Here is a 19,557-nt window from a genome sequence, read left to right on the forward strand (position 1 = left end):
TTCAGTATATATGAATTTTACCTGATGATAAGTATTACTTGCTAAACTATAATTATATGAAATGTAGTATAAATATTACACCATGATAACTCATAAAAGCACTTGATGTGGATCTAATTATTATAGGAAAACTTAGTATAAATGTTATATCATGATAATTCTACCATTTGGCTTCATTCACTGATTTGGCAATGTGGTTCAGTCAGTCAATATCCTCAATTGTAAGTCAATTATATTGTCCGTTTGGTCAGATTGAATCCTTTTTCGTGATTATGCCATGGGCCAAGTAGAACAAACAAAAGCTTTACCCTCTGCAAGCCAGTAAGTGAGTCCAAATGAGTTGGGACAACACCAATCCTATTTCGGAAAAGAAATGTCTCTTGTATCCCCATCAGCTGATGAATGTCAAGCAGCTCAAGGGTCACTTGATAGCACAGTATATTAATTGGAAGGTCAATGTCCCAGCTGGTGCCTCTGCAGGAAGAGTCCATTGATGCAGACAGTGGATGCTCAAAATGAGTGTGGTCTGTGTGTGCTAAGTGAACCGCTTTTGTATTTCCAATCTCCAATGACAGATGTTCTATTGGATACAGAAACCTTTTATGGCCATTTACCTTTTTTACTTTTTTTAATTGAAATATCAAGATGTTAAGTATAAATTTCAAGATACTAAGATGAAAATTCAAGATACATTCTAAGTTAAAATTTCAAGATAATGATCTTAAAATTTCAAGATACTAAATTGAAATTTTTAGATTATTACTTGAAATTTCAACTTAATATCTTGAAATTTCATCTTAGTATCTTGAAATTTCAACTTAGTATCTTGAAATTTTAACGAAATAATTACATGAAACTAGAAAAATTCATCAAAAGAAAAAGAACCCTTTTATTTTGGAAACACAATGATTTGATACATAAATAAAGTCAGCCTTAGTCAATAACATTAAATTTTCAAACTAAGTTGTGTTGGTTGGAGTAGACCTTGACTTTCTACATTCATAGACATTCCTGTTTTTTAGGTGTAGCTGTTCTCAACAGTCAGGTGTATGCAGTGGGGGGTTTTAATGGATCTCTTCGTGTACGGACAGTTGATGTGTATGACCCAGTGAAAGACACATGGACATCATGCCCTAGCATGGAGGCACGTCGCAGCACACTTGGGGTTGCTGTGCTCAATGGCTATATCTATGCTGTTGGAGGATTTGATGGCTCAACAGGTATACATAATGTGTGCTACAATCTAATGAGTTTATGAACCTTGGATTGGATCCTGGAAATATTGTGGAATTTTTTCTCTGTGTATGAATACTTTTTCTTAAAATGTTTCTACCTTTACTGACCCTGAGACTGTTTGTCATAACTATTGTTGTCAAGGGAGCAAGAAAATAGCATACTCAGCTTCAGAAATGTTTCAACATCCATCAGATTTACAGTCGAAACAAATAGAAACCAGCAGATTGCAACCAAACTATGAACTGTCTATTCAGTATGGGATGTGACAGTATATGAGTTTGGGTAAGGTTTGTATTACCGTATTCGACGTAATAAGGGCCCCGCTCTAATAAGCGCCCACGGCGATATTTGCTGATGTATTGGCTAGTGAACAATCCCAATTAGCACCCCTTCCGATTGATCAATGTACACAAGACTTATTTATTCGTGTTTAATACACACTCGTGTGTTATATGCCCCCTTAATTATGGGCAATTAAATTCTGGAAAAATATATCTGTCGTATATAAACATGTCAGCCTGTCACCATAAACCACGAAATTTATCTTTCAACTCTTTCAACTGTTTTTTTTTCACCAAAATAATATTCTAATAAGATTCCCCTATTTCAAATTTTGAGTGCGCCCTGGGCGTTTATTACGTTGAATACAGTATAACACTACAAGGTGGCAGTATAAGTTGTAGCATGATCACGAGGGGCACATGGGGTTTTATGACCCAATTGTGGTATAAAACCTAATGTGGGACACATAAAACCCCATGTACCCCGAGTGATTCAGCTACAAAACATTTATCTCACTGACATGATTTAATGTGATATTGTAAAAGAATTAACAGAAATTAAAAATTGATAGAAAATAGCTGTTTGATTGAGCTGAGGTTAACTTGTGCTATGACACGTGTCTTCCATTGACTTGAAAAAAGCGTGCGGCTTTATTTTGTCTCTCAGAAATGCACGTGCAGCCTGTACCACTCAGGGCGTGTTATGAGAGATTTATTCCCCTGCTGAAAAATCTATTACCCTCCAAGGCAGGCTACACAGTATTTTATCAAGATCACGTTGACCAATCAGATTTCATAATTCTGACATGGAGGTATGATAATATACCTTACTCCATGTTGTATGATTTTTACTGAAATGTTAAAGCCTAAAAGGAGAGATGTAATTGATGATAGAATGACAAGTTCCCATAGAATGGTGTAACGTTAGTTTTCTTATCTTTGCAGGTTTAGATAGTGCTGAATATTTTGATCCGGGTACTGGAGAGTGGCGAATGATTTCACCAATGAGCACACGGCGTAGCAGCGTTGGAGTGGGAGTAGTGGGAGGTGAGTGAGACATCTTCAATAGTCACCATCAAGACTCCAGAAAGATAGAAGAGACTGTTACATCAATGATAATAATAATACATTATTATGAGAGAAGGTGAGTGGAAGGTGTATTTTCTTTTAACTTATCCTGCATTACTCCTTAATGCATTTACTGCTTACTTTTGACTGAGAACGAAGCTGTGATTGGTCTAGTTGAAGAGAAAAAGTTGTTCCATTTACAGAAGCCATGCTCCAATCATCAGCTGCCACGGATACCAGAAGTAGGGATGTTACGGATCTCCATATTACTGTTAGTCACCAGACAGACAAGTTGTGCTTCTAAACTGGTCCCCAGCTTATTGCTGTTTTGGCTGTACCCGTGGTCTTCAAGCTTTCAAACAACCAAGTCTATCTCTCCCTGTGACAGGTGGTACCCGGGTTTGACGTTTATATGCAACAAAATTTATTACAAGTGAAGGTGATAGTTTGTCACATTTTTTCACTTATTGTTGTTCCATTCCACTATCTTGAATTTGCTAACGTGTCACAGTTTTCGTGACACACATTCTTTGTTTCAGTGCAGACTTCCCTGGTAATTTCTGCCCAACCTTCTGCTTCAGGTTGGGTGTCATCCATGCCTATGAGGACCTCCGACGTCCTGCAGTCGCCTCACATGACCCAAGCTCAAAGCGCTATGGCTATGTCTACACCAGCCTCTACGGCCCAAGTGCAGCCAACAACTGTAGTTGCCTATGCCTCTACTAGACCTGTGCCATCAAGCATCACTACCTTGATGGAGTCGGCGGCTCAATTCACAATGTTTTGCCTTTTACTCAGGCCATGTTTCAGCAATCACATGCACCTCTCCCTTGTTCAAACGCCAGCACCTACCTACACCTCTAGCACCTGTAGTGCCTCTGGCATCGCCTGCTAAACAGACTTTGGTGACTGTCTCATCCCCCTTTACATCTATGGCTGCAACCAGGGTGGGCTTGGGTACCCGATCCTCATCACGGATCACATCTCGGGGTTCATTATCTCCCAGTATGTCTTCCAGACCATCCGTCAAGGTCCAAGCGACATTCCAGGAGCCGCTCTCCTGTCCGCTGCTAAGAGGACTATTTATCGGACTCCTTTGAAGTGTCATTTGCTGAGTCTTTCGATAACTCCTTAGAGAGGGATGCGCACCTCGGCCTTGCTCAGATGCCAGATTGGCTGGCAGACTGCTTATCAGCGGTAGCGCCTTCTGCTGGCTCAGTTCAAGAGGGATACTATATGGTCTCACCCTACTTCCATCCAACCTGATCACATTCTGAAGGATATGGTCAGGTCGTTTGATGAGGATTTCTCTCCCTCACTCCAGCGTTCAAGGCACCAAAATTCAAAAGGGATGATTTTCCCATAGACACCTTTGGGGTGGCAAACCATGATCACAACTTGGATCTCCATAGGATGTGTGAAGCCAATCCCTGACAGCTGCTTCGCTTTCATAGAGACGGATATGAGACAGTCCCTCAAACCCGTTGAGCCTCATCATCTCAGGCCATGGATCAAGATCTTACCAAGACCAAAGCCAACAGGATTGATCACTTCCAGACAGTAGTGGGTTTTCAACAGAGGCAGATTGTCCACATGCACAATCACTTCAAGGCGGCCTTAGCTGAGATCACCGCCACCCGTCATCTAGGGTATCTGGCCTTGTCCAATTGGGATTGTCAGCCGTGGTCAGCTTCAACACTTTTCAATGGCCAAATCACTGACACGCAAACCAAGGTATAGCTTGAAGCGAGACAATGTTCAAGTCTCTGGACCATGTATCCCAGAACTTTGGCCAGGCAAGGACCAGACTACTGATCAATTTTCCTTTCATGGCAAAGGACAAGGTAAGGGCAGAGGCCAAGGCTCCTATCAATCTCACAGGGGAATTCCCAGGTTAGGAGCAGGGACCCAAGGGTGAAACATTGACGCAGTGGACAATCACAATTGGGATCTCCCACCACCAGTCATCCCAATACAGTGTTCCCTCACTATTGCCATCTTCGATATAGCACTCACTCGGTTATAGCGCACTGTAAACGATGGCTCCCAAAATTTACTAACATTTTTAATAAACTCAAGTTTTCCAATGACACAATGTTTTCCCCTCTCTCAGTAAACATTATCAGCTGATCACCGCGATCACTTAACACCACAAATACCAGTCAACAAATCTGAATTGAAGTTTAATCCTATTATTGTAATATCTGGTTTAAAAAAAAATGTTCATTGTTTATCTGGACTAATGTTTGCAATATATTTATTATATTCAAAATTTCATTCAATAATTATGATAATGTTTACAATATTATAATCGTCTGCAAAGTGGTCGGTAGATGGCACAACTCACCTTTATTTACAGCAACCATGGTTAGATTACCGCTGTTGATGCCTTGAAACGAGGAGAATGGATACACATATCATAAATGCCTTACCATGACTCGCTAAAAGTCATATTTTAGGCAGTTTGACTATTAAATGTCAACATAACGTTTTCTCAATCGAAATACATGTAGCACGGGAAGTCCCTAGGGTGACTGGTCAAATTGTTCCATATGTAAAAATATCCTGCATACCCGTCGGTTTTATATCATATTGACCAAGTTTGTTATACCTGTTTATTCACCTGAATTCATTGAAGGGATACAATGGGTTTTTTTTAAAGCACATATTAATACTCGATAAATCTTTTTTTACACTATGTAATATAAATAACTTCTATCCTAATCTTTTTTTATCCCCCGCCGCGCGAAAGCGCGAAGCGGGGGATATAGTATTCACGACCGTCCGTACGTCCGTCCGTCCGTACGTCCCACCTGTTTGTTGCCGCGATATCTCAAGAACTAAACACTGGATTGTCTTCATATTTGGAACTATGGTGTATATACAGACTCCGCAGACACCAGTCGGTTTTGGTGACCTTGATCCCATTTTCAAGGTCACAGCAGACAAATCTGCTTTTAGAGTTGGAAAACGGTGTTGCCGCGATATCTCAAGAACTAAACACTGGATTGTCTTCATATTTGGAACTATGGTGTATATACAGACTCCGCAGACACCAGTCGGTTTTGGTGACCTTGATCCCATTTTCAAGGTCACAGAAGACAAATCTGCTTTTAGAGTTGGAAAACGGTGTTGCCGCGATATCTCAAGAACTAAACCTCTCGATTGTCTTCATATTTGGAACTATGGTGTATATACAGACACCGCAGACACCAGTCGGTTTTGGTGACCTTGACCCCATTTTCAAGGTCACAGCAGGCAAATCTGCTTTTGGAGTTAGAAAACGGTGTTGCCGCGATATCTCAAGAACTAATCGCTGGCTTGTCTTCATATTTGGAACTATAGTGTATATACAGACACTGCATACACCTGTCAGATTTGGTGACCTTGACCCCATTTTCAAGGTCACAGCAGGCAAATCTGTTTTTGGAGTTGGAAAACGGTGTTGCCACAATATCTCAAGAACTAATCGCTGGATTGTCTTCATATTTGGTACTATGGTGTATATGGCGGGGGATATTTCGTCACTCTGTGACAAATACTTGTTAAACTCTGAAACGTGCAACGTAGATCGTGTTAGGTAGGCAGAGCATGTATACTGTTTTGTTGGTCATCTACCACCTACGACTTAAGCTTCGTTAAACTGCTGATCATATATAACGCTCATCTGTTATTTGGACCCCGAAGGTAGCGTTGTAGCGAGGGATCACTGTAGTTGACACAAATGTAGGTGGGAGACTAGGCCTGTTTTGGAGAAATTGGATTGGTATGGCAGACCCTTATGCTCTCAACATCATAAGGTACAGGTAATGCCTCAACTTGTTGGCAGACCCACCGTTGACAAAGGCACCCATTCTCTGGCTCTACCCCAGGAACAGCTTGATCAGCCATTGGGTTCCAACATAAAACCCTGTTGGAGAAGAGGGCCATATGTGCAGAAACAGCCTTAACTCCAGGATTCTACTCTTCCATCTTCCATCTTCCATCTACCAAAGAGGGATTCCAACAAAATGCACTTTATTCACAACAGTGCATCCTCTGTGTTTCCATCTCACAGCCTTGAGACTGCTCAGGGGCAGCATCAATGCTCATGATTCTCTGATCAGATTCAACTTGCAGGATGCTTACCTGCATGTTCCTATCCACCCCAACAACTGGCGGTTCCTCAGGTACCAGTTCAATGGTATCCACTATCAATAGGCGTCCCTACCATTTCAGTGGCCCTATTGTTTTTTACCCGCCTTACCACCTGAGGAGCATCCAGTTTGAATGACATAGACGATTGCATACTGAATCATCCAGATGCGGTGACCTTAACCCGTCACTTAGATTTCACTAGGCGCCTATTATATCGATTGGGTTGGATAGTGGACGAGGCAAATTCAGAATTCATTCCCTCCTTCTGACTCCAGTTCAAAGGAGGCCTTTTCCAGACAGATCTGGACCTCCTAACAGTGCCAAGGGACAGATGGATTTATATCCTACACCATCTGTCTCCTGCCTTTCAGCAGCCCATAACAGTTCACCAGTGGCAAGTGCTACTGGGACTGCTCACATCAGCACAGGACCATTGTCAAACGTATTCATAGAAGCAAAGTTGGTGTGCGCATCTATAGGACCAGATGGCGCCAGGGCTGTGAGCCGGCGCACAGTGCATGTGGTACATGAACAACCTTGAGTTGGAGGAGCTCAGACTGGCTATCTCACATTAGCAGGAGCACCTCCGAAACACCACCTCTGAAACGCCCAACTCGCCATCTCCACTGACAACATCACAGTGGTATGGTGCCTGCTTATAAACCTATCATGGTGTTGTAACTATCTCCCAGACGACCTTTCTTTTGTAGTAAGGCCACTCAGCAGGTTTTACAATTGCTCCTCAGGTTTTACAATTGCTCCCCAGGTTTTACAATTGCAATTGTAAAACCTGGGAAGCAATTTTTAGCAACTTCATCATCTGACAAAGGGTCACCAAAACGGAAACAAAAGTCATCCTCATCTTTTTCTGCAGAATTTTCATCAATTAACTTACTTTGAGTAAGGAAAATATCGTCATCGTCAGACATCCTCTCTTGTGAACAGTCAACAACACAATGCCATGTGGTACGACGCACGCGGTTCTTTCTGCACGTACAGCCCTCTTCTGCACATGCAGTCCGCGCAGCGGCCCGCGATAACAACTGTTAGCGTAAAGCGTGTCTCGTTATACCTTGCTCATTTGCGACCCGTATACCTCGTAAATATAAGCTCCAAAAAAGACATAGATTAATGGATAGCGGTTTATAAGTTGGACAAACCATTCCTTCGGTGTCATGGTTTCTCCATTACATAATCAGGGGACACTCACTCTCCTCTCAAACTGACATTCAGCGGATCAACATGGTCTGCGCTTCCTGGTCCATCACATACATTGCCTTGACATGTGCTCAAATGTTGTGGTAACCTCAATACCAGATGAACAGGCGGCACTATCCAATTTTTGCCTGCAGATCAACTCGAATTTTTGTCCTCAGATCAACTCATAGAAAAGCATCCACTAATTATAAATACATTCCAATGTCTGGAATAAAATCTGGCAACTTCGTTATAATATGAGACAAATATATCTGTAACATATATAGACCCCACATACTCTACTTTAGCTTATCCACGTACGTTCAAGGAAATGTTGTTCTCAACAACAAGAGTTTCAACTACTTATCCTATCTCACACTATGCATTTCTTCCTTTTCCTTCGATCCTGGTGTGAAAACGATCCTAGAACATGTTTCCAACTTAAAAAACACCTCACCCAAACCCATCCAAGCCATAATCAAGGTTACCATCACTATCAGTGGTCTGAACACCACATGAATCCCGTGCTTTCTGAACTTGTGACGTTCCCAGCTAACACATTCTCCTTCTTAGCGCTGTTGTGTGGAGAGTTTTTGAGTCACTCAGCTTATTATCGGCTAAACATGAATGGCAAGAAACGGAAAGTGTGTGATAAGTGCAGGAGAATGTTTTCTGCTCATGATCCACATTCATTGTTGCGATTGTCGAAACCGCTGTACAGAGTCGGACAGATGCAGTAAATGCAAAGACTTATCAGAAGTTGAATTTACTAGCTACAAGCGGAAGTGTGACAGACAAGATAGTGACAGTCATAAATCTCAGACAAACATGTGCCATTGTCTGCAAAGAAGACAAAGAGGACAAGTTCAGGTTCCTCTAAGTCTAAGAAATTGGGATATTCATCAAGTTCTGCCTGCATTCTTGTTGGGCGAGGGATCATACTCCTTTCTAACTGTCGATCTTACAAGAGATTTGTTGTGCATGCCGAGATCAATAGTGGTTTGTTGACAAGACCACTTCGGTTACATCTTCAGAGGATCATCGGCAGGTTTGTCAGGGGGATTGGTCCCAACTGTTTACAGCTCTTACTTCATCTGAATTCCCTTGGAGGGTCAGACAAGAGTCATGAGACATTCTTGCTGATCGGCAGAGAGCCTTCGATCGTTATATCGTCACATTCGTTAAACTGGGTGGATCGATGGAGGTAACATACTCAGGATTGATATAAGGATTGATGAACCCCTCTATGATCATCAGAGCTAGAGGATCGGAGAAGGTTCGACAGCCAGGATCGGGTCCGGTGAACTTCACACTGATCAATGAACCTTGTGGATTGGGGAAGCTTCGATATGGGATCGGCGAAGTCCACATTGCTCAACGAACCTTAAGGAAGGCTATGAAAAGGTAGTCAGATATTGAGGGCATGATCGGGAGAAGATAAACCTAGACCTTGTGCACACCAATGGGGTTTGAAGGACAACACAGGGAGACCACCCTTGATTCACCCATCTCACCCACTGAAAGAGTGCATAGGTGGATATGGTAGTCTGGATTGCTGACATGTTATGTCTTCAAAGAGAACTCTCTGAGGAAGACTTCCTCTTTTGCTTTTTATGTCAAGACAGAATAAGGACTTACCCCCAAAGAAGGTCATGTTAGACTTGAGTAGGAACTTGGATAAGGCTTTTTCTCTGCTTAAGAGAGTCAAGGATTGACTTAAGACACCTAAATTTAATCTCCAGGATTGCAGCACTGACGAGATGGAATCCATCACCACCACAACTACAACTACCTCAGTAAATGAGGATCATGTGTTTTTGCGTCCGGACACATCAATTTGGCGTATGCTCCCAATGATCTCTACGATCCTTTCAGCGACAGAGGCGATTTTCTTACACACCTGTGGGTGAGAAACCCTTTTGAGATAACTGGTATCAAACATATGTGTGAGATTGAATTCCAGGGCCATTTTGGCTACTCCATGGTGATGACACACGGCCAGATTATGACGGACTTAATTCCTTATCGTAAGTCATTGATAAGTTACTTGTTCTTCAGTCGAATGTTCACCTACGTCTGTGTTGAAACGTGATGGTTTTAGAGTGGACATATATGTCCCTCCTCATCAACCCTCACTTCAGAGTAAAATAAAATTCAAAATACATCAGGCAGACATCATTTCACATTTTCGAATTCTGTTGTTTTTGTTTTTCTGTGAAATCATCCACTGTCATTTAAGGCAAAGCAAAATTACTGAAAGTGACCTCTGAAAATTAGGTACATCGTAAATCTCACTATTTTTGATACATTACTAAATCTAAATACTAATTATTTTCTGTATGTTTAGAAATATACATGTGAAACATCACCGATAAGCCTGGAATCATAGTGGAATGTTTTGGAAAATATGCAAACACGAATGCTGAAGTTTACTTTTCGCCATATTGGATATAGTGTTTACAAAATCACATTTCATGTATGCAGGTTAATATATATTTCGAACTCAACTGTGATAATACATCCTTGAATTCCTCATACATAAACGTGCATGTTAGATTCAAATGACAAATGTTGCCACCAGTGCAAATTATCTAAATGAAATCAAGCGAAATAAATTAGGTGTGTAAACAAACGCTGTGCTCGGCAAACTGTACTTTTTTTAAATGTAAACACTGTAGCATTCTCTCCTACTTTGAGAGATCCATTTGTCTAATTGTTGCATATATTGGTTCACATGTTTGAGAATATTCTTGGGAAGAGCATTGTAGCACGAATTATGGAATAATAAGTATATAGACATTACAATGATTAGGTAAATTCAACAGAAATCGTAAAAGTTTCTGTCCCCTGTGATGCCATGACTGACACAAAATCACACTCAACTGCTATAATAGTTGTCTGCATTTCCCAACTTATTCTGTTTGTTACATTGGAAAACATAAAAACAAATAATGATACGCAGATTGACAAATTGTTTCTGATTACTTAGTGTTGGAAACAAGAGTAGAGACACTGACTATAAAAGACCGTACAAAATTCATCAGTTCATTACAAATTTTCTGACGTGAACGGAGATCGAAAAATGCCAAGATAAACTGCAGCTGACCGAAATATTGCCATTGGACGTTTGGAAGCAGGGGAGTCCCAGTCTGCCGTTGCAAGACACTTCAACGTTCACCAAAGTACCATATCTCGACTATGGGATCGATATACCCGCACTAATTCGACTCAAGATCATCCCAGAAGTGGAAGACCAAGAGTGACCCACGAAAAAATCTGATGACTTATGCAATCTGTGCCAAGGAGGTGTCGAGCAGTGACGGCTGCAAGAGGTGGTGTGACCAGGTACTGACCATGACGCCCCCTTGTGGCTGCACATGTGCAATGACTGAACTGAATTAATGCTGTCAAAGACGACAATGCTTTTGTCGATCACTGTGTCTAATTTCATTTGATTGTGTTCACACATATTCTGTGTAGATACTTTTACTTCCGCTTAATAAATATCCTTATTTTTTAACTCTGCGTATCTTTTTTTGAAGAGTGTATGTCAACATATGCTTTTGCAATGGAAATAACTTGAGTGCTCAAAAACTTAACGGTGACTGGTCAAATTGTTCCCAAAGTAAAAAGTATCCGACAATAATCCAAAATGCTACCACATAACCCTGGCTATGGTTATTACTATTTCAAATATATTGATAGTAACACATGCAATTAAAAATACCTGATAAAAGTATATATTATTCTGGTGAAGTAATAGTTTAAGATACTATTTTCTTTGATCATTGCATCAAAATTCTTTTCCATTGTATTATTGGGTATGTTTTAACTGACTGGTACAATGTGAGTGAGTGAGTTAAAATTTAACCTTGCATCTGCATTATTTCAGCCATATAGCGACAGGTACAAAAAACCCTAAGCTACCTGCTTAGTTCATGAGACAAATACACATAGTAATCTTTATCTCGGCATATAATATAATGCCTAGAAATACAATTGAAATGATAAATCATCATGTTTAGTGATGTTTAATCACAAATTTCACATTTGCATTGACAGAGTTTGTTGTTGGTTGACCTGAAGCAATACGATGTAACAAGCAGAAAAATAATTTGATGAAAATGTAACCCTTTCTACAGAATCTTTTTTTGGTCCTCAAAATTCAGCTGAGTCATTTTTGGTAGTTCCATTAAGCAAGTGTTGTTGGCATGGTATAGAGACTTTGTAATTGTGACATTACCTAAATTTCCAATTGGTAATATTGTTGCATGTGACTGGATGATGTTGAAGGTCAAGGTCACTCTGTGCAGTAGATGTCCCATAAAGCAAGTGTACGCAATTGCATTGAAAAGTGGAATTTGATTAATCTTGATAAACATAATCTCTAAGAAGTTCAAGGCTGTGATTGAAGGTCAAGGTCATTAAACTGGAAGTCATAGAAGGTGAGGTGAAATGGGTTTTAATTGGGCGTGTGTGAGGTCAACTGATGGTTGTAGATAAATGTATCCCCAGTATTTAAGCAGAAAATATTTCATTGGCAATAACTTTTGTGGATGTCTTTGTTGACATTTTAGACCATTGACTACAGTGCTGTGGAACCTTTCTATAGCCATTTTTGATTTCCAACAGAGTAGCCTTGAACAAACTACAACACAAGGTGACAATTTCACCCACCAAGTTTCAGGGCTCTGGGCCTAGATTTTTTAAATGGTCTTAGCCCTAAAATTATCTCAAAGTAATCGTAGGGAATTTTTAGACTGGCATAGCATAATTTCAAAACAATCTTAGCCCTAAGATTTCGTAAGAATGTCGTAAATCTAAGATAGCTGCATACCTGTCGTAAGTTTATTTTATTTTCATCAAAGAAGGCAGCATACTTTGCCCTGGATATTTTTCAAAAATCTGCTTTACGTTCAAACATTGACATTTCATTTTGTTAAACTGTAATTCAAGTTGACATTTCGAAAAAACACAAAAAATGCATCAGAGATTTTGTGTCAGAAATAAATCAGGATAAAAATGAAAGGTGTCGGCAGGCTGTAGTAATGACCGTGACCTTATTGATAACTCGGGGCAGCTAATCTTAGTCCATACTCTAGTTTAGAGGTGTTTTTGCCCATCAAAATGCCATTTTATCTTCTGGATCACATCTGTGTCAATGCTTTATTTTCGCATTTCATAAAATTATATCAGTCAACATTAATGATGAAGTGCAAAATCATAAGCGCTTCTCATAAAGATTTTACGTTTAAAATCTTGTTGGACAAGCAGTTTTAACCATTGAATTTATTGATTTAACAAGGAAATAAATATGATAAGATAACTGTATAATATATTTGTATAAAGAGTATAATTCTTACGAAACTTCTACCTCTATTACATCTCTGCCATAAGTCCTGTATTTTGTCTTCAGTCACATAACCTAAAATTTTCAGAACCATCCCATTCTAAACAGACAAATGAGATCCTTTCTACTAGAAGATGTTCAAACACCTCGTATCTTCCCCAAGTGGAATCTATCTGTGGTACTATCGGTATTGTTAACAGAACCCTACTCGAAAAAAACCCAGGAAAGCGTCTTTTCTCCTAGCCATGGCAACATCAACAAGAGTTTCAGAAGTGCATGCCTTAGACTATTCTAATCTCACCCATGATCAACATTGGACCTCAGTAGCTCTAAAATCCAATAGGGGCGGTCGGGTAGCCTAGTGGTTAAAGCATTTGCTTGTCACGCCGAAGACCCGGGTTTGATTCCCGACATGGGTACAATGTGTGAAGCCCATTTCTGGTGTCCCCCGCCGTGATATTGCTGGAATATTGCTAAAAGCGGCGTAAAACCATATTCACTCACACACTCACTAAAATCCAATACCAGCAGCATCAGAGCACCCTTGAATATTCTGTCTATTAGGTTTAGGATGGATTAGAAGTACCTTGAATATCAATTGTCTCCATTAGTCCGGAAGGACGTCAGCACTGGAAATAGCAGAACAGGGTTCACCTTATCAGGAAATGACGTCTTTGGGTAGAAATAGATGTAGAGAGACGTCATTACCTAGAAAAGGGGAAGTGACATACTGGAGTGAGTGAGTGAGTTGGGTTTAACGCTGCTTTTTTAACATTATTCCAGTTATATCACGGCATGTCCGCTTAATATGGGAGGAAAGCCCGAAGTGATGCAGGTCTCAGACGTTTACCACTTTGGTGAAACCCACGAGCACGGGTATGGTGCTGACAAACCTAGAAACATAATTGGGGCGAACTGGGATTCGAACCCACAATCATAGGTTTCTGGGGTGCCCAAGGGACGCAACTCTGCACAGCGAATTGCCTTAGACAACTGGGCCACCTGTGCCCCCTGACATACCGGAAGTGACGTCATAACCGAAAGTGATGTCAGAACCGGAAGTGATGTCAGAACCGGTATTAAGGTCACAAAATCCAAGTTTTACAAGAAATGACATCATTAAGCAGAAATATGTTATAATAATTATCATTATCACGATCAAGATCAGCAAATATAACAGTAATTTTAGTGCAGATATCACATATGTGACTGGTTCTTGACACATTTCTTATTTTCAAGTCCTCAAGGGTAATTTCAGAGGAAATTATCTCAAGTTAGGATTAGAATCAGTAAATAATGGTTTCCAGAGGAGGATTACAGTCAATTACACAGGGAGCTATTAGAGGCAGATGCCACTGTAGTCCTATATCAAACTATAAAGGTGAGGTGAGCTAATAATTTAAATTTCAGAAACTGTTCAAATAATCTATTCTCAAGAACCTGAAGACTCAAAAAGCTTCAGTTTTTTATATTTTGCTCAGAATCTGTTAAAACAAATTTGCTGAAACTAGTGTAAGGTTGTACTGTTATAAAATCAACAAAATAAGTAAGTTGCTTGTTTTTTGTTACAGTTTGATGAAATGTAGACTTGACTTACATTTATTAATTAGTCTTCAATATTTATGCAAATATGTTTCGATATCAGGAAAGTTTAATGAGTGGGGGTCTTTGTTCACATTTTATACTGCTGCAGCAACATAACACTATTTTCCAGGTTTGCTGTATGCTGTAGGAGGTTATGATGGAGCCTCCCGTCAGTGTCTCAGTTCTGTGGAGTGCTACAACCCGCTGACTGATACATGGATGCACGTTGCTGAGATGTCATGTCGCCGCAGTGGAGCAGGTGAGCACTTGAAGGAAATTTGACATATTTGCAATAGTTATCCACTGTTAAAACTGATGTTATTATTATCTCCTGCCATGAAGCAGGATGGGGATATAGCAATGGGTGTGTATTTCTTCACTTATCAACTGGTCAACTGCTTTCTTTCATGTTTCTGGAATTTATACTTTTATTTATATTTTTCCATTCCATCCAGTCAAATTGAAATCTCCAGTGTATCCAATGATAACCAGTGCTCCCAATGACCTCTAAAAGTACTTGTCAGCTACAATAGCAATACGTTTTTTCCATTTGTCATAGCGACTGATTTACGACTACCATTGTCTGAAGTACATTTGACTCCAAAGGCTAATTACCCTGTAGCCATGTCTCCATAACTTAATTGTCATTACGTTTTAGGCGCTAATCCCCGTTGTTAATCCTCACCACCATTCATTGTATATTGACTGTCAGCCAACCTGGGCTGCTATATCACTTCCCGTTAATTACTGTTATTTATAGTATGACATTTATTGCCTTAATTGTTCATCCCCTGAATGTTGTTGTCTTTCCATTGTTGTTCATAACCATATATGTGCTACCATTACACAGTTACTACGGTGTTAGTAAAGCTTGGTATTCCGAGCATTTGTGTAAGGACGACCTCGAGCAGGATGTGCCGCTCGTAGGAAACGTCCTGAGGTTGAGCTGGAGCTCCACTCACCTCATGTATGCCTGAGCTGGAAGGTCCGCTCATCACTGTGTTTGTGTTGTCAGAGCAGATATACCCCTCATTGTGCAATTGTTGTTTATTGTTGACATCTTGTGCATAAAGCGTTCCGGGACAGTGATGTCAATTTTGTCCTTGATTCCCCCCAAGAGCTAATTCCCCGTCAGCATGCGCGTTGACACCTGGTGTTAGAATCCGGCTGGAGTAACTCTTGAGTTTACTCCCAATCCACTAACCTCTCTATATGCCTACCATCCTGAAGAACAATCATCAACTCAAGCCATGAAGAATAAAGAAACAAGATTGAAGAAAACAACAAGAATCTCTCTGATGCCAACTTTCCTGATGAAATTTCCCATTCAAGATTTTGTTCATACACAGGACAAAAGAAGTATACACGGCTATCCCACAGCCATCATCGTGGAGACCCTGCACAATATAGAAGTTGCCTCACAGGCACCTACAACATGGACACTGTGTACAAGATATCTCATTGGGACTAACTAATTTGTGTTTACTTACGTGGACTCAATCAAGGATATATATTGTGTGACTTTTGAATAGTGCAACCAGGTATGTTTAATCAAAGCCAGTATATTATTGCCAAAATGTGTCTTTCCAAAATTCAGTTTTGTATATGTGCAATATACTCCAATTTTACATCTTTAGTCACGCTAGATCTTTGAAGTTATTGTGTAGGGAATCTTTGAAATGTCTCCAGGCCACTCGTGACATATAGTTACAGCTAGGGCCCATACAAACCTAAGCTGTAGGGTTATCAAGTCACACCTTAAAGTTAGACTCGTAATTTCAAAAATCTAAACGACACAATTTGTCATTTGTTACAAGTTATTAATGTGCACAATTTGGTCAAACATTGAATGTATTGTCTAGGACTTTGAATTCAGATTAGGGATATTCTTGGGTAAGCCACCCCCACACATATGTTTATTGTATGTCAGTATTAAGTAATTAACAGCACAGCAGTATTCAGCATTTCAGAGTTTTAAGGATTATTATTTTCCTTGGGCATAGCACTCACAATATATGGGCAAGCTCCATTAAAGACATGGGAAGAGCACACATTGTACTCAAAAAGGCAAACGTACCCACAAGTACCGTGTTAGACTACTGGTTTCAAATTTCTTTATGCGTAATATTTGCTGAGATGTTTCATTTGTACTTTTTTATGACATTACTCATTATCATTATTAGCTACTGAGTCGCACCACCAAGCCAGACTCCTGAATTCAAAGAACCTTCAGTGATATATTTATTGAATCTGTGCAAAGTGGTAATTACCTTGTAGTGAAATTGCACATAACAAAGATCACTTTCAAACTGGCACTAAATCAAATTGGCAAGATGATGACTTTCATTGCATAGATATATTTGTTGCACAAGGATTTCAACGAAATCATGAATTCACATTTGCATGGTTGTTTTCGTTGGTGAAAAAGTTCAACATACGCGTTGACACATTTATTAATAATGTGTCAATGACTCAGATGAACAAGTCAAAGATGGCTTCTGTTGCCAGGGGCTTGCATCTTGCACTCAGTAGAGCATATGTGTCATAGAGTAACAGCTTAAAACAATAAGCCACTCCCCGTGATTTCCACTTAAGCATAATAACTGCTCCCTAAGCAGGGAGTTCTGGGAACCTCGGTCTGCCTGCTTCCACCATGAATGTAAACACTCAAGAAGAGTAAATGTGCATCTTGACTATCCCTCTAATACCTGGTTGTCTTGTTGATGATATGACTGTATGTAGTCTGGGGTTACCACATATATTGGCGACTAGGTCAATTTAGTGAGTTTGTCATGCCGGCGAGTTGTAACAACGATCTTGGTCAGACCACGTGCGTTCGCTCGGTATTCAAAACAACATGGCTACCTTTGGCAAAATAGATGAATATGATTCTCAGACTGATGACTGGAATGAATATGTCGAGAGACTTGGACAATATTTCGCAGCAAACGAAATTACAGATCAGGGTAGGAAGCGTGCTATTCTATTGAGTGTGATTGGTGCGAAGTCATACAAGTTAATACGGAACTTGTCTTCGCCACAGAAACCTGGCGATCATTCTTATGATGCTTTAGTACAGCTGATGAAGTCACATTTACACCCGAAACCCACTTTTATGATGGAAAGGAGGAGGTACAATATGCGTGATAGACAGCCTAATGAAACTGTATCAGCATATGTGGCTGAGTTACGTCGTTTGGCATCGACGTGTGAATATACTGATTTAGAGACTCAGTTAAGGGATCGTCTTGTGTGTGGTATCAACAATGAAGCAATGCAAAAAAGACTGTTAACTGAGAAAACATTGGACTTTGCTAAGGCATACCCCTTGTGTTTAGGAATGGAAATGGCTGCAAAGGAAGTGCATGATATTAAGGGGGGAGATCAGGTGCCAAAGCCAGTGCACAAGATTAGAGAGGATAACAGGAGAAATAATGCAGGCAGGAAGTGTGATCGCTGTGGGGGCTCAAATCATGTCAATGGTCAGTGCTATTACAAAAACACTGTGTGTAACAACTGTAATAAGGTTGGTCATATCCAGCGTGCTTGTCGCTCTCGCAGCGCCATGAATGATAGTTCTTCAGGTCGTGGTCACAGCCATGGTCGTGGTCGCGACAGGGGCCGTGGTCATGGTCGTGGTAACCATAACAACAACAACAGATCTTCCACTAATCATGCTAATCGTATTGACGATGTATCTTAGGAAGACGAGAACAATGAATATAGACTTTTCAAGGTAGAAACTTGACATGCTCAAAACGGATTGAGTGGTAAGCGACACAGAGTGGAGCCCAATCTCATTGAAGTGTTAGTTAACGGGAAAAAGCTAACTATGGAGATAGACACTGGCGCAGCAACTTCCATGATCAGTTCAAGTACTTTCCATTCAGTGTGGAAGGATGGTGATGATAGGCCCAAGTTAAGTGAGACCATGCCTATTCTTCGGTCCTACAACCAAGAGAGAATACTGATAGTAGACAGACATTCAAGTAAATTATGGAAATCAGTCGGCTACTCTTCCGCTGACGGTTGTGGAAGGTGATGGTGAGAACTTGCTTGGCAGAGATTGGCTTCAGACTAGATTGGGGAAAAAAATTTAATGTGAGAAATGAAGGATTACAAGACATTTTGAACTCTTATTCTGATGTGTTCCAAGATGATATAGGGGAATTCAAGGATCAAAAGGTCACTATTGAGATCACCTCAAATGTGCCAAGATTTTATAATCACAGGAATGTTGCTTACGCTCTTAGTCAGAAAGTTGACGATGAACTTGAACGCCTTGAAAAACAGGGTATTATCAAGCCAGTGCAGTATTCTGATTGGGCTGCTCCAATCGTACCAGTGGTTAAATCCAATGGGAACATACGAATTTGCGGAGACTACAAATTAACTGTCAACAAGGTTGCTTGTACTAATGTTTACCCCATTCCACGGATCGAAGATCTGTTCCCATCCTTGTCTGGTGGAAAGACTTTCACGAAACTTGATTTTAGTCCAGCCTACCAACAGTTAACCCTTGACGAGGAGTCGCAAAAGCTCACGACTATAAACACTCATCGTGGCCTCTATCAGTACCAGCGCTTAACCTATGGCATATCGGCAGCTCCAGCTGTATTCCAGCGAAAAATGGAGTGCTTGCTCAAAGACATTCCCTATGTCTGTGTTTACTTAGATGATATTCTTGTCACCGGGGCCTCTGAA

General features: G+C 40.4%; 1 protein-coding gene across 3 annotated transcripts in view; it reads left to right on the plus strand.

The window, feature by feature from the left end:
* Window positions 1–19,557, plus strand: part of LOC124117407 (kelch-like protein 3) — a 211,884-nt gene that overhangs the window by 141,788 nt on the left and 50,539 nt on the right. For all 3 annotated transcript variants that reach the window (XM_048402644.1, XM_048402646.1, XM_048402645.1), the window contains exons 8-10: window positions 1,023–1,220; window positions 2,463–2,564; window positions 14,984–15,112. In XM_048402644.1, coding sequence (XP_048258601.1) covers window positions 1,023–1,220; window positions 2,463–2,564; window positions 14,984–15,112 — 429 coding nt within the window. The remainder of the gene's footprint in view (window positions 1–1,022; window positions 1,221–2,462; window positions 2,565–14,983; window positions 15,113–19,557) is intronic.

Source organism: Haliotis rufescens, unplaced genomic scaffold (genome assembly GCF_023055435.1).
Source record: "Haliotis rufescens isolate VD_foot unplaced genomic scaffold, xgHalRufe1.0.p SCAF_28, whole genome shotgun sequence".
NCBI lineage: Eukaryota > Metazoa > Mollusca > Gastropoda > Lepetellida > Haliotidae > Haliotis > Haliotis rufescens.